The sequence below is a fragment of the Haemaphysalis longicornis genome, unplaced genomic scaffold (genome assembly GCF_048455015.1).
Source record: "Haemaphysalis longicornis isolate Haplotype H1 unplaced genomic scaffold, Haemaphysalis longicornis Haplotype H1 scaffold_16, whole genome shotgun sequence".
NCBI classification, from domain to species: domain Eukaryota; kingdom Metazoa; phylum Arthropoda; class Arachnida; order Ixodida; family Ixodidae; genus Haemaphysalis; species Haemaphysalis longicornis.
Window position 1 is genome coordinate 13,915,859 of NW_027526266.1, and position 14,582 is coordinate 13,930,440.

Genomic DNA, 14,582 nt, shown 5'->3' on the forward strand with positions numbered 1-14,582 from the left:
TTCCTGCCAATTTCCGTGAAAGTGATGAAAGTTGTGAGATACGTAACTTGCCGAATACATAGCGTTTGAACTAGAAACACTAAATCTGTCTCTTTCCTTCTCCGCGGGTGCGTATAATGCGTCAGAGCGTTTGGGAGTTTGCGGTAAACCACGATACACTAATTTGGCGGTTGCATGTTTGTCGGCCTGAATGGTAAGGGCAGATGGCCTGGGCACATTAGCACAGCTATCAGCGTTGCTTTTGGGGAAATCCGGTTTTTGTGTTAAAATGGAACCCCGGAATACAAAAAAAGTCTTCACCACCAACGCCAATACGGTTAGACAGCTGTAGCTTTGAAGATAAGATGCGCTTCTTATGCTCACATAGACGGACACAGGAAAAAAGTCCACTTTCACGACATGGCGGGTCTAGCGATATTAAACTAGGCCTTCGGAGTTCTTTATTGCGTTCAACCCAGCAACGTGAGCTACAGATCTGTACTGAGAAAAAATAAATACAGTAAAACATCGCTAATTTCTATTCAAAGGTGACTCCACATAGGTTCGAATTATTGATATTGAAATATAATTATTAAAATGCCCCGCTGGTACTTCCGCCACTTCTTCGTTGTCACTGGTAGCGACAGGTGCTGCGCTTCTTACCAAAAGAAATGATGCACTCTGTCACTACGCCCCACATCCTAAACTAGTGTCCACGTCGAAGTAAACCGCAAATAAATGCATTGAAAAAGGGCCGCTATTCGTTTTAAATGCGGAGCATTTCTTAGCCTCGCGATGTCACTCGTCGATGTTGTCGGCGCCATCCACACGCTCACTGCGCATGCGCGTCGCGTCGAGCCGCAGGTGCGCGTCTCTCCCCCGTATCCTCCTCGCTCTCAACAACAGGTGCGGCGGTGCGGGAGGAGCGCGTGTACCCCGTGCGCTCCGTCGCTCTCAACAACAGCTGCGGTGGTGCGGGGGGGGGGGGGGGGGGGGGGGGACGCGCGTCTGTGCGCCCATGCGTCGTAGCTACCCGTGCGCTGCGTCGCGCTCAACAGTAACGGCGGCAGGGCGTGTACACGTGATAACGGCGTGGTGGGTGCGTGGAAATTTCGCGCGCTTGTGTACGGAAGTGTGCGCATGCGCGTCTCTCCCCCGTACTCCTCTCCCTCGAACGCGGGCGGTGTGTATATACAAGCGGTGGAGCGCGCATTCGGAATTCAGTCAAGGGCGTCTTTGCTTGGCTTTCGCTTGACTTGACGCTTTGCTTGGCGGCACCAAGCAATAAAGACAGACTTTAACTTTACACTCCTTGCTTTTGCTTCTCCTTCATTCAATAAATAAGAATAATAAAGACGAAATAACAATTAAGCAATCCCAAACCATACCCAATTACGCTACATTCACGCGATACCCCCACCACTCTGCGACGCATTTACTCGAGTTCCCCCCGTGGGAATATGCGGGCGGGTTTTTTTTTAGACTGCTTTTACCCGATTTAACTTCTCTCTGCTGTTATGTCCTTTACGGAGGCAACGAAGACTCGTGTCTAGGCAGCGGGGCTGTTTCTCTGGCCATATGCCAGGCCCGATGCTGCCACCTTTGTGACACGGAGTTCGAGTAATTTGTAGCGGAGGCCCCTCGCGTTCGAATTAATGGAGTTTCCAATATATAGGCTTCTGTGGAGACTACGCCGGACGAAACCATGCAGTTAAAAGCATCAAAAAAATTCGAATGATTGTAGTCCGGAGAGCTTTCTTTGTATTCACATGTTTCCCACGTCGTAAGGTTCACCTTTCCGTCTGCTTAACGTTGTGATGAGATGTATGGCTTACAGGGACCATTGATCGAGTCAGTTACACTAACCAAGCGCAAAAAAGTCAGAGTAAACATGGTGTAATAAGAACCAGCTATATCCGTGAAGCTGAAAGTTATGCTTTCCGAATCACTAAACCATAATTAGTGCCTTCGTAATTTCGTGGGCCAACTCTTCTATTAAAAACTTTGTCTTCGTGCGCAATCACGCAAGATTGTTTAAAATGGTCGCAAAAACATTCACATATGTGCTTTCCACATTACGGGCATCAAAACTCCAAAAAGAATTTAATCTCGGTGGAATTTTGTATTACCTCATTTATTTCGCCACTGTCTTTGGAAACGCGCAGCGATGGCTACTTAAAAGAAACATGCATGACCAAAATGAATTCGCATTGCAGAGAGAAAATACCTTTCGCGAAGTTGACTTCAAAGTGTGGGTCGGTGTGATAGAGGAAAGTGGACGACGCGACCCATTGTTTTTGTCCCATCTGTACGTTTTCAAAACCTATAACAATGACATGGGGCCAAGCGAGCGTGCAGATGCGAATCAATCAATTTGCTTGAAGTTAAGAAAAAACAACGAGCTAAAACTTGCATCATCAAAACCGCCGAGGTCATCCTTCAGTTTATGCCTCGTGGCTTCGAATGAAGCCTAGTTATGGCCGAAAGAAGCGTACTGTTGGTTATCTTCGTTTTAAGCAATGGTAAGTGGAGGCACATTTTTTTATTAGGTGGAACGGGACGGTGCACACTATTGTGAGAACAATCGAATACAAAAAAAATTTAATGTAACATATGTCCAAACGCATTGATTGACAATTTCGCAGCGTGGCGTTTTCAAACAAAACAAAGACATCACACAAAACATTTATTTACACCCAACAAAAATCTTTGGCGTGGTTTAACAGCGTCAAAAAGGCATTGAGCGCAGCCACTGAAGTGAAAATTAAAGCAATAGCGCTGGAACTAAGCGAATCTGATTTACGTTCAGAAAACGTATCGTGAGGATCATACCTCTTCAAGTAATGAAGGACCCAAAGTGCTAACCGTAAAAATTTATTGCTAAAGTTTTTACTATGATATTTACACCTCGTGACTGAGGTGGATACTGGAATGTGCCTTGTGCTTATTGGGGTGCTTTTACGGATTGTGTACAATTTCTGTTAAAATTTATATTCATGGAGGTTGTAGGTTGCATTGTTGCATTCTCAGATTCTGATTGGGGCAATTTCTATGAGCACGAAGCTATCCCTTGCAGTGTACACCTGAATGCTTCTCTGAAACAAATAAAAACGTTAGAGCATTTGCATGCAAAAAATCACCATTTGTGAAAAACGTAACATCCCTCGCTATCAAACAACCAACTCTGCGTTTACAAAAAAGCGCTCTGCCAATATTGTTTCAAGGAGGATGCTTTACGACACTTCTAAAAATAAATCTGAATGTTTACATTACAACGCGGATAACTGTACCGCACGAGAGTTTACACTTCACCGATTTTTACTGAAACGGGAACGCAAAAAAGCACGCGCTCACTGCTGTCACACCAAATAAAGAGACCGTAAGACACACAGACACACAGATGTAGGACATGCACAGGCCGGTTTGAATTTCCAAGTCATGTTCACAGCAAGTGCACCTTTGCTTCGATTGTCTTTTCAGTGAGAGACAGCATTAATTTGTACATAAATTGTGGTCACGGAACAGGAGTCATGAGAGAGCCCTCACCCCCTCATTTTTCAGCCAGAATTGTTTCCTGCGGCGGCCTCGTTTGTCTGGGCCAGCCAGACCTGCTCTCCATGGCCCGAGCTGAGCAGCGTGGTCTTGTTTTTCTCGGGTATTTTAATGGCTAACTTTAAATTCCAAACTTTCTTCCGGTAATGTCTACTTTACTTGTTGGAGCGAGCCCAGACTATATGTAAATGGTCTGCCCATTTCCGCACTGTGTACATGCGCTGGAGTATATAGCGCCGGATAGCAGTGGTTTTCAGAATTGCGTAGGGAAGGAGTTAGTTTATAGCAGGCGGAACTGCACTGCCTACCATTTGGAGAAGGTCCTGTCTCCTGCGGGGTACTGCTCCCTCTAAAGCCTGTTGTACTTTATTTCCTAGAAGGTGAAAAGTCTGTACCTGTTCGACCGGCGAAGCGAGAGCGCGTCTTGGATGTTCGTGATGTCAGCCGGGTAGCTAAAGGCTCCAGACTCATCCTGCGCTGTCGAGTTCCCGGAAGGCCACATTGAGTGGCGCCCACATGGTTTGAATCACCCGTACTCGACCCCATGGAAACCCGCTCCTACAATGTAGTTGTCCTTAGACAGCATGCGTTGCGTCAAACAATTTGGCGGTTTGGAGTCACTTATGCATTGGTTCGGGAGGACGGGATCACTGCGAGTGCAAAGAGTGCCCCTTCGCGGACCTCCTCTGATGTGGTGGTGACCATGCGAGAGGTGATTGAATGACCCTGTTGGTCAACTATCAATATCGTCATGGCGTCCAAACATCTGTGGTCTCCTGAGGCGAAAGGTGCTCGATGTGTGCAACCTCTTGACTATTGTCTGTGCTCTGGCCTGTGCTGCGTTCCGCATTCTGGTAGGGATGTACGTTCCGTGTGTATGTTGGGATTTTTATATGTTGCCTTATATTGGGTGGCATTTCGTGCTTCTCCCCGAGTCCCCTTCTCCCTAATGTGTAGGGTTCGGAACATGTGTCTGACCATCCTGCTTCTGATGAGCTTTTCCAGCTTGGCTATCCTCTGTGCGTTTAGGTCAGTTCCTTTTTTTTAAAGCGCTTTTTGGAGGCATAATTGGCATAGCGTTCGCCTAGAGGAAACATCTCCTATATTAAAACGTTGACTGCCTTGCGATCTTTATTCCTGGGGATGAACAGCGGAGCGACGGAGGTCACTCGACTCAGGGAGAATGCCTGCACAGGCGTGATTAGGTTGTCCTTCCTCATTCATGGGTGCTGGGTGGCAATAAGCGAAATTAGGCGGATTGTTTGGTACAAATGTTTTTCGGGTGACCGAATTGTCTCAGTGATGTTGTGCTTCCGTTAAATGTCCATGTCCAAGTATCAAATGCATGTTACTAGGAGATGGGTCGCCCCCACTATAGATTAGCTGAATTTAGAATTTTTCGATGGGGCTTCATTTTTTATTCTTCCAGGGTCAGCTTATTGAGCAGTACATTCTATTTTGTGGGACGCATTCTAACATTTTGTTTTGACGTATTATTCTGATTTTATTACCTCCTACAGTATATTCTGCTCCTGAACGTCACTGCCTTCAGAAACCCACAGGGAACCTCTTGAGCTTACAAGCTGTTATTTATTTCATTTATTTTCTTCAAGATTGTACGTAGGCCGATCATGGTTACGTTGAAGCGGAAAGGTGAAATGGCTGAGCTTGTGGCGTGGCTCTGCTCTCCAGCCCCAGGTGGCTGAGTTCAACCCCCTACTGTCACCGAGGCTGTTTTGCTATATAAAAGTACTTATTCAAGCGTAGGCCCTTTCTTCCTCTAAGTATTTTAGAATTGCATTGTGTTTTACACTATTGCGTGGCTTTGTGAGGTCAACCCCCACAATGGTTGTGGCGTCTCGTAGGTGCATACCTTCTCATAATTTGATGTATGAGCCACAGCATCACATCCTAAGGCGAGAGCCTGGGCCCAAATCTCATCATGGGATTTGGCAAGAGTTAATTCTCAACCATTTACCTATTATGTCTGTTATGAAATACATTCTCGATTCACTTTACTGACTTGTGTAGCACTCCATTAATTGACTCTTGCTACACCCAACTTTTGATGTTGCAGTGCTCAAAGCAACGGAGACACAATGTCTACAGAAACTAAGTGGCCGAAAATACCCAGAAAAATTCCATAGGTTGCATACGAGCCAGTGCCGCTAATAAATTTCCTCAATCGTACCAGGCTGATTCGATTTTACTACGTATTTGGAATACTTGTTTTAATATGTAATAAACTTTACCTAAATTCCCTGGGCGTGCATAACGCACAGTCAGGATGGCATCACCTCCAGGTTGTCCGCACAGTGGGTAGTTTAGGTAAAACCCTCCATGCCATGAGGTATGTGCTTTTTACTTGGTAAAGTGGCGCCAAAAAATTTAAGAAAAACCGGCGGCGTTTTTGCGCTTAGGAGGATAAGCATGCTCGCGCCACGGACAGAATTTCACTTAACCAACAAGACTGTGCCGTGGAAAATAACGCGTGGGAATTCGAACGTTCGCTTCATGAAAACATTAATGCGCAGCTTGCCCTCAAGAAAATAACGTTCTTTTTGAGAAGACTAGCGGTCGTTGTGAGAAAATAAAATGTTTAGGTTTGTATTGGCGATCAAAACGTTCGTATCACTTCGCGGCTATTTGATTGAAATATTGTGTTATTGTGTAGGGTATCACCCCAACACCTGCATATATTTTTGCAGTGGAAATAAAAGTACCGTAGTTGTTTGTTTCTGCGTCAACCGTTAACAAATCTCTTATCGCTGTTATTAGGGATTACTTTATCCGGCAAGTGGTAATAAATCTCGTGACCTCTCAAACACAGGTATAAAACTGCACTACCAGTATTTTCAACAGGTCTTTTAACTCTGCCTTTCAATTTCTTACAATAAAAGATCAACGATAACTTCTCTTATACCTGTGTAATGCTCTTGGTTGTTGAGCAGAATGAGCACGTCTCATTCAGGAGCATTACTGTGTTAGACAATATTGAGCAATTTGCAGTAAGCGTTTCTTCTACAGGACTATAAAGACTCACAGGAGCTCCCTATAATACTATCACTTTATATTTAAAAAACAAACGTTATTTGTGCCTAGAACTACAACTCAGGTATTCTGAATGTATTTTCATTGGTCCAATATGTTGGTCGAACATGCCGGTTTTAATATGCTAAAACACTGCACAGCCATTTTAAAAAAGAAACAGAAATATTATTACGTAGCGTGGATATGTGAATACATCATATCCCTTTTGTTCCTTTCCGTTAGTTAAGGCTGACGGCCTCGGCCAAAATACACCAAGTTCGCCAAAATGAACTTCTTCCCGTGTTGATGTTGAAAATCGTGAAAGAATGACCTGTTGATATAAGGCCATCTTAGCACAATGCAAAATTGCAGTTACAGAATCCCGGAAGACGTTTAAGATCAACATGCCTACTGTTTCGGCTTGAATGACATATTGAGTTTTATCACCTCAAGCAGGTGCCACTTCCCAAATCTGGAAATTTAATTATGTAGAAATCACAGGTCTCTGAAAGGCTCACTTTGCACTTTGACTTTGACTTTGACTTCGGTACTCCCTTAGATGACCGCTTTCTTACTCAAGATATCGTTTTTACAGCGCGCAACCTACTTTCACATGTTTGCATACGTAAGCGGTTGAGTCGGAAACGGCTGCACCAGACCTCAACTAAGATGCGCCTGCCAGTTTCTACGTTCAAGGGATCCAGCGAATGCTTTACATTTTATAAAACAGGAACCAACCATTGGGAGATAACTCTGCATTGGTAAACGGGTATCAGTGGTGCGTTTCTTCTGAAGATGTTTCCTTTTGCTCCGTGTTTTGGCACGCTACAAATGAGAGGATATTTAAAGATGGAGAGAGAGATGACACTAGGAAAGTAAGTGAAACAGAGGAAAGTTGGAAAGCCAGAGAGAGAGAGAGACAGGGGCTGCAAAAGCACAAATAGTGACGAAACCGATGCGTTTTCGAGTCTAACGTTTTGTGCTAGATGTAAAACCTACGACTGAGAAATAGTTGTTTATATACATCGAGCTCCACAAAAGCGAAAGTAACACGTCGAAAATCACGATTTTTTTCCTTCCCGAAGTAGTTTAACATGACACGTGCACGGTTCGGATGAGCCAGCAATTCCAGTATGTATCTACTGCACGCTAGATATGGAGGTCACATCGCCTCAAAAGGAAAAATTTGCGGTATACGTTTACTTCTTAACCATTTGAGGGTCAAATTTTTTCGCCAAATGCCACCCCCAAGGGTTGATTTTTTATTATTCTCCGGATGAATCTATTTTGAGAAAAATTATTGTAATTTTTAGGGTGACCATAAAGTGATAGAAAAACCTTTTTGTTTTACTACATATATGTCATTTATTCATGAGTAACACAAGACAAATTCCAAATAAAAACGAGAGAGTAACAAGCCAGCACCTTTTGAGTTAATCCAAATCAGATAGACATCAGTTTCGGGGGCGCAAAAAGCGGGAAGCGCCCGGAGCACGATGCAAAAACCAGCCGCTGCGCGCGCGCGCGCGCGCGCGCGGCCGGATGCGGAAGCAATAGACGGCACACCGCTCACAAAATAAAAAAATTCCCCCGCATTTCCCCGAGGGGGAGAATGTGAAAGTGCGAATGCACGGTTGTCGGCCCGCTTGCGGCGCTTGCGCTCGGCCCCCGCAGCCCACCGCCTCGCCGCCTTCTCTTCCATCTCTTCCATCGGGTTTGTAGTATCACGTGTACACCACGCAGTTATCAAGCCGCTATAATGCCGCTGAGTCGCCAACGCACGCCGCTGACGACGTAGTTGGAATGCGTTAAAGATATAAGGCGCGTCACTAACGCTGATATCACGTCGCGTCCGTGGCTTGGTCGGTAGAGCATCGCGCTGCGGCCGCAAAGTCCGCGGATCGAAACCTGGCGCCGGATGCTGTTTCTTTATAGAGGAGCACTAGGGACGCCGACGCCGCCGACGCCGGCGGTGGATGGTTTGGGGTCGCTTATAAAGTGCATTCGCACTTAAAAAAGAAAGAGAAAATAGCCTCATCAGTTTCGTAGGCGACCTTGGTCTGTGGCGGGCGCAAGAAGCGAGAGGCGCCCGGGCGCCCAGTGGGCGATACCCAGCGCGCCCCCTCGTTAGCGGATGCGGATGGGATAGCCGGCACGCCGCTCAAGTAAATAATAAAAAAAGGAGAGCCATCGGCGCAAGAAAAAAATTTGACGTATTTCCGAAGTGTGGCAGTGCATGTCAAGTAAGAGAAGTTGGCGAAAAAGGCGCGCTTTTTAAAGATGCAAGCAATGCCGTACATGTACGTCATTGACCGTTTTGAAAGTGTTTGCCGATGCCGTACATATACGGCCGTGACCCTCAAAGGGTTAAAATGCAGGACGCGATAGCTTTGCTTCGACTTGAAGGAAGCGTTTTGAATTCGTGTTTGTGCGTTTACCGTTTATGCTTTCGAAGAACTGCAGTAGAGGGACGGGAGCTGGAGAAGCTGCAATGACTTTTGATCACTGCTGCAAAGGGAACGCAGAAGCCATGTACGCTTCTGTGGCTTAAGGTCTGGGCGTGAAAGGTTTTGGCTGTGTGTAGGTCAGTTTCAGACCCGCCGCGGTGGCTCAGTGGCTAAGGCGTTGCGCTGCTGAGCACGAGGTCGCGGGTTCGATTTCCGGCCGCGGCGGCCGCTTTTCTGATGGAGGCGAAAAGCAAAAACGCCCGTGTGTTCGAGATTTCGGCGCACGTTAAAGATCCCCAGGTGGTCAAAATTAATCCGGAGCCCTCCACTACGGCGCGCCTCATCGCCTGCGTTGCGTCGGCGCGTTAAACCCTACAATCAATCAGGTCAGTTTCAGCAAGAAGGTGACGCTATCAGTGTTTCAAAGGGTTTATTCGCTGTCATCATGACCCGGCTGAGGGTTTTGTGTTTTTATAACTACAGACCGGAACTTTAGGAACAAAAATCAAGGTTTTTGGGCGCCTACAACATGCACGGAAAAGTGCCATGTAGGCGTATATAGGCAAAAAATGCTGGCGTTGATGCACATATCGGATCAATTTGTATGTGCTTCAGCAGCGTATTTCAGGAGAAAATTCTGTCTTGAGTTAAAACACTAGATATATCTTGTGCGGGGGGAAAGTGATTTTTTCATTGTGAAAAAAAAACTTACACGAATTGCTAACTTAACATGTACGCAAAATGCAGGATGATTTGACACTTAAACAAAGCCATCCAAGCCATGACAAAACAAGCAAATCTCTATACTATGCTGTTTACAATTGTACCTCTTTTCAGTCCATAATTTTGTGCCAAAAAAGAACTGTCAACGTTAACTGAAGTTGGGGAGCGTGCTTCTACTCCGGCACGTTCCATGATCTCAATCGATCTGGAATATCTAAATGCTTTCTGCTTAGAACCTACGGCAGTTCTTTTAGCTCAGGGAATCCAGGCAGTTTGTCCCAATGTGTAAAAAAGGGCTCAGATTTACATCTGAGCCCTTTGTTACACCTTGGGACACGCAGTAACCTCGAGGCACAATCAGTAACTGCTCTTCGGTAAAAGATCTTAACTGGCACTTAATATTCGTTTACAGAGCCAAAAAGCGTTCTCAGCTCTTCAGAACACCGATGAATCCCATGGATAGTACACTGAAGGGAAATTATTCCAAACAAATTACTGAGCCATTCCGTCCTGCAGAAGCAGATGTTTAGCGAAGCTGCGGGAATAACAGCATTCACTGCCTATGCACCATATACCGATTATCAACATTTCGCAGAACGCAAGACTCCTTGCAAATAATTACCTAACTGCTGCGTTTCCAAATGCCCTTAAAGGTTACCCGGCACGACAGATGACGGCTGTCACTACTAGACTAATTGTAAAGTGCCTAGATGTTCATTCTTACAAGCCTCGCTTCTCGTTGTTTCTGGTGCACACGCTGAATTTCGCCAGGCGGTGGTGAACTCGTGCTCGGCTGCTGACTGTTCACGTACTTGTGGCGTCACCTTGAAGCTCTCTTGTGTCGGATGCTTACGTGGTTTTCTCATTGGAGGGGTCGTTGATCTTCAGAGGCATGTGCGCGGCTGTGTCTCGCTCAGGTTTTTATATGCTAGTTTTTATTGCGTTAGCAATGAAACGGTCACGTCGGAAAATGTTTTTGCCTTTGTTACAATGGCAGAGCGCGTAAGAACATAAAACAAAAACGTTCGTGCAGACTGGGGTGACGTCGGTGAGCTTGGTGGCGGTGTTTCTGCGCACGGGCCTCGGGTGGTTCGGCTGAGCTGGCGTGGTCAAGGGGGCGCCGACTGGAGCACGCTTAGCGGTTCTCGGCGTGTTTGGCACTGGGCGGATTATTCTCGCAAACGGCGTGCGACAAACGCCCAGTTGTGGGATTCTGAAGCAAGAACAGTCCTTAGACGAAAGCGACTAAAAAAACCAAAAAAGGCATTTATAACACAAAAAGCATTTAGGCGCTGAAAAGTTGATATAGGGCCAAACACTCAAGATAAGCGCTAAAATCGCGCAGTGAAAATAGGCGCTTATAGGTAAAATAAACTATTTTTTTAAGAATCCTGACCTTCCCTCAGCTCCGCTCCTGCTTCTATGTTAAAAAGGCTTGTTAAATACTGAACAAAGAATATACAATTTGCCGACTTTCCGGTCTCTATTTATAACACACACACGCAGTGAGTGAGGGAGAAGGAGAGAGAGATACTTTTTTGAGTAAGATTTATTGAAAGTTTGCAAAGAGGGGTTAAGTGAAGGTAGACTTCGAAAGTAGAATCCGAAGTCCTGGGCTACAGCATCAGCTAATGTTGATCTTGCGGTTAAGAGCTGGCCAGGAAAGCCTTCTATGCGTCAATGTAGTAGTAATACGCAATGTTTGAGTTCTTCGCGCATGAGCAATATACTTCAATACGACCAGATTGCCTTAAAAGAGTGGGCGTTTTCCCGTATTTATCACAATTTAATATTGAAGTTGCACGTTTTCTACTTAACATCTTCACTCATCTAGACTTGTGGATATATTTTTTTGTTTCTATCCTGCAGAGGGTTTGTGATTTTTCGGATTTCAGATCACCGGTGTTCCTAGTATCGAGTGGAGGAGACATTCTCAATATTTTTCGATGAGGAACTGTGGCCATGGTTGTCGAAAGGGAGCCGCGGTATGCGAGTTTTCGTGGATTTTTGCCGCTTTGTCATTCCTTCCAGACCCTTTAGCCCGGATGGTGATGTGCCGGGAACTTTCATCCCTGTCGATTTAAGAACCCTTATAAAGCGTTTTGGTACTATGCCTGCAGCCAAAAGAAAAATGTCCCTTCGAGCATGTGTAACGAAATTAGGCATCTATATCATAGTTACGCTGGCATAGATCGCCTAGATGATTTCCGCTTTTTCGTTCCTGTGTGTAGCAGCGTAATTAGGTAACAGCGATTTCCATGGTAGTCCAGTACGACCACTGCTGCCTTCGTTCATTCAACGTCCCGGGGTCGGCGTATGCTGTATTTTAATAGCGTTCGATCTTTTCTCGACGGAATATGATGATCCTACCTTGTGTAGGGGTCGCTGTATGTTTTTTGGTAGTGCGAGGCTTATATGGAGAGCCGCTGGATTTGTGAAAATTCATCGTTGCATTCAGACGCTTTCTCTCGGGAAGTGCGGCATATATTCCATAGTGTGGCCGGTCGCAGTGTCTTACGCAAAGGCTCTTTTAGAGCTAGGAGAGTGGTTTCTCTATTGTATTTAAAGCTGTAATAAGACACAATATACAACCTACACGGTAATCATAAAAATTGACAGGTAAGACCGTATATACTGTACAATAAAGGTGCATATTTGGCTGCCTTCAGGGCTGGTAAGTTTCCGGTACGGCTAGCTGACAAATATCGTGCTCATGACCAGTGCCTACATGAGTTTTGTCATTTCCTCGTTTATTCATGCTCATCCCCGAAATCCGTGTTTTACAATGTGGTGGCTGTGTTTATATATTCCGGGTATATTGGCGATTGTGTCATCGCCTCTGCCGTTTCTGTTTAGGGATCTGCCGATGATCCTTACGTGACGGTTTCTGAAATATCAAGCGGCTCTATATTTAGGTTTGGTGACTTGGCAGCGTGGCGCCATTCATCCTTTCCTGGACAGAGACCGCGGAGGAGAGAGGGTTGCGAAAAAAAAATGAAGGAAGCTCGAACTAACGCGCCAGACTTGGAGCAGACGAATTTGTACGCAACCTTCACGACCATCACGATGGTTTAAGTCGACGATTGCAGCCGATTTGCTTCTTCTTTCCTGCCGCATTCACCTTTACTCCATCATTGTTGCTATAAGTGTGAGCCTCTTCGATCTTTTTAAGTCATATCATTGGACCTCGCCTTGGAGAAGGCAACGCTGCGGCGTGTCTTTCTCGTTCCGAGCAACTGCTCCCATAATTATGGCGAACGCTGGAGTCTTTTTCGTTCGAGCAGCAAGTGCTGCCACGGATACAGCGAATGCTGGCATTTTTTTCTAGGCCAATGTTAGCAAATCTCCCTAGGTGGTTAGGCTTGGCTGGAAAAACGTTCACTGAAGACGTCGGGTGGTCACCGCGTGGCACGCACGCACGAGCGCTCGCATTTTCTCGTTTTTTTTAACTTCCGGGTGGTCGCAGAAATCTTGGCCACTCACCCTTAGTGGGCAAGCTTAGATTGACAAACGTGCGGCGGGGACACTTGGCGGCCGCTGCGAGGCACACACACACGAGCGTTCGGCATTTTATTGGCTTTTTAACTGAATGGTGGTGGCCGCGAAACACGCGCTCCTGGGCCTCGCGGCATTTTTAACTGCGGACAGAAAAAGTAACGATTCGCTAGACAGCTTCGCCTTTAAAATTTCAAAAATCTTTTTAAATTTCTTTGCCCCGCCGCGGTGGCTCAATGGTTAAGGCGTTGTGCTGTTTATACTAAGGACGCGCGTTTGATTCCCGGCAGCGGTGACCGCCTTTGTGATGGAGGAGAAAAGCGAAAATGACCACATGCTCCAGATTTTGGCGCACGTAAACATCCCAAAGTGGCCAAATTTAATCCGGAGCTTTCCACTACGACGGGCCTCATGAGTTGTGTAGCGTTGGCGCGCTACCACCTCAGAATCAATCAATCAACCAATTTTAAATTTCTTGTATTTCGGAGCCATATAGTGCACGGTTTTATTTTTATTACGACAAATCGGTTTGTGTGTGGGCTTCGAATCTAGCTTTCTCTGGGTTTAGTGAGCATGACGATAATCTTTCAGCTGTTTTTATGTAGGTGACACAATATCAGCGCCAGCAGTAGTATCCTTTGGAGATGCGCTGCAGTGGTGGCTTGAGTTGAGGACACAGCTCGCAACTATGTCTGCCAAGGAGGAACTCTTCTGAGAAGTCGCGGCGCCTGCCTATATCGCGCATTTTTCTTTCTTCTCTGCCTCAGCATCATTTTTCTCTTTTTCACTATCTAGTTGCCAATTCTCTGCACTTCCGATTTAAGTAATCTATTGTATTTGAAGGCTTCAACCGCAGTTTCTTGTCACCATCAATGATGTTCCTCCGTGGATGTCTGATGAGCACGCCTACTAGCGGACGGCTAGAAGGGATGCAAAAACCGAGAAATGAGCCTTCTAACGCTATCGCGATAAAAAGCGTTTCCATCAAATGCAGAAATATCGATGCTGATTCCACCTAACGAGAAGTTGTAAATGGTCAATGTTGAGCAAAAATCCCAAGACACAGACACCTTTGCTGCGTGTTTTGCTTCGAAATTGCAAAACTCACGATTTATCTTTACCTGCAGGCATTGATAATGGAGGAGCTTCAACTAAAACGCAGCACCTTTCGTTGAGCCCCTGGTATTGTCACCGCCTGGTTCCTCTATTCATAGTAAGTGCATTTCAAGCAGTTAAGCATTTTATGAACTGTACAAATGAGCACGAGATTGCTGACGTTTTTGTGTGGAGCCACAACCAAATAAATTAACAAATTGACAAAGGAAGAACCAGAACCCACGCACGCCGTATGCGCCC

The 14,582-nt window shown here is 45.7% G+C and overlaps 1 protein-coding gene across 1 annotated transcript in view; it reads left to right on the forward strand.

Annotated features, from left to right (window-relative positions):
- Positions 1-2,385: 2,385 nt before the first annotated feature.
- The window catches only part of LOC144166121 (uncharacterized), a 48,811-nt gene continuing 36,614 nt past the window's right edge, over positions 2,386-14,582 (forward strand). The window contains exons 1-2 of the mRNA XM_077695739.1: positions 2,386-2,501; positions 14,354-14,439. Of these exons, the coding sequence (XP_077551865.1) occupies positions 2,456-2,501; positions 14,354-14,439 (132 nt within the window). The 5' untranslated portion in view covers positions 2,386-2,455. The remainder of the gene's footprint in view (positions 2,502-14,353; positions 14,440-14,582) is intronic.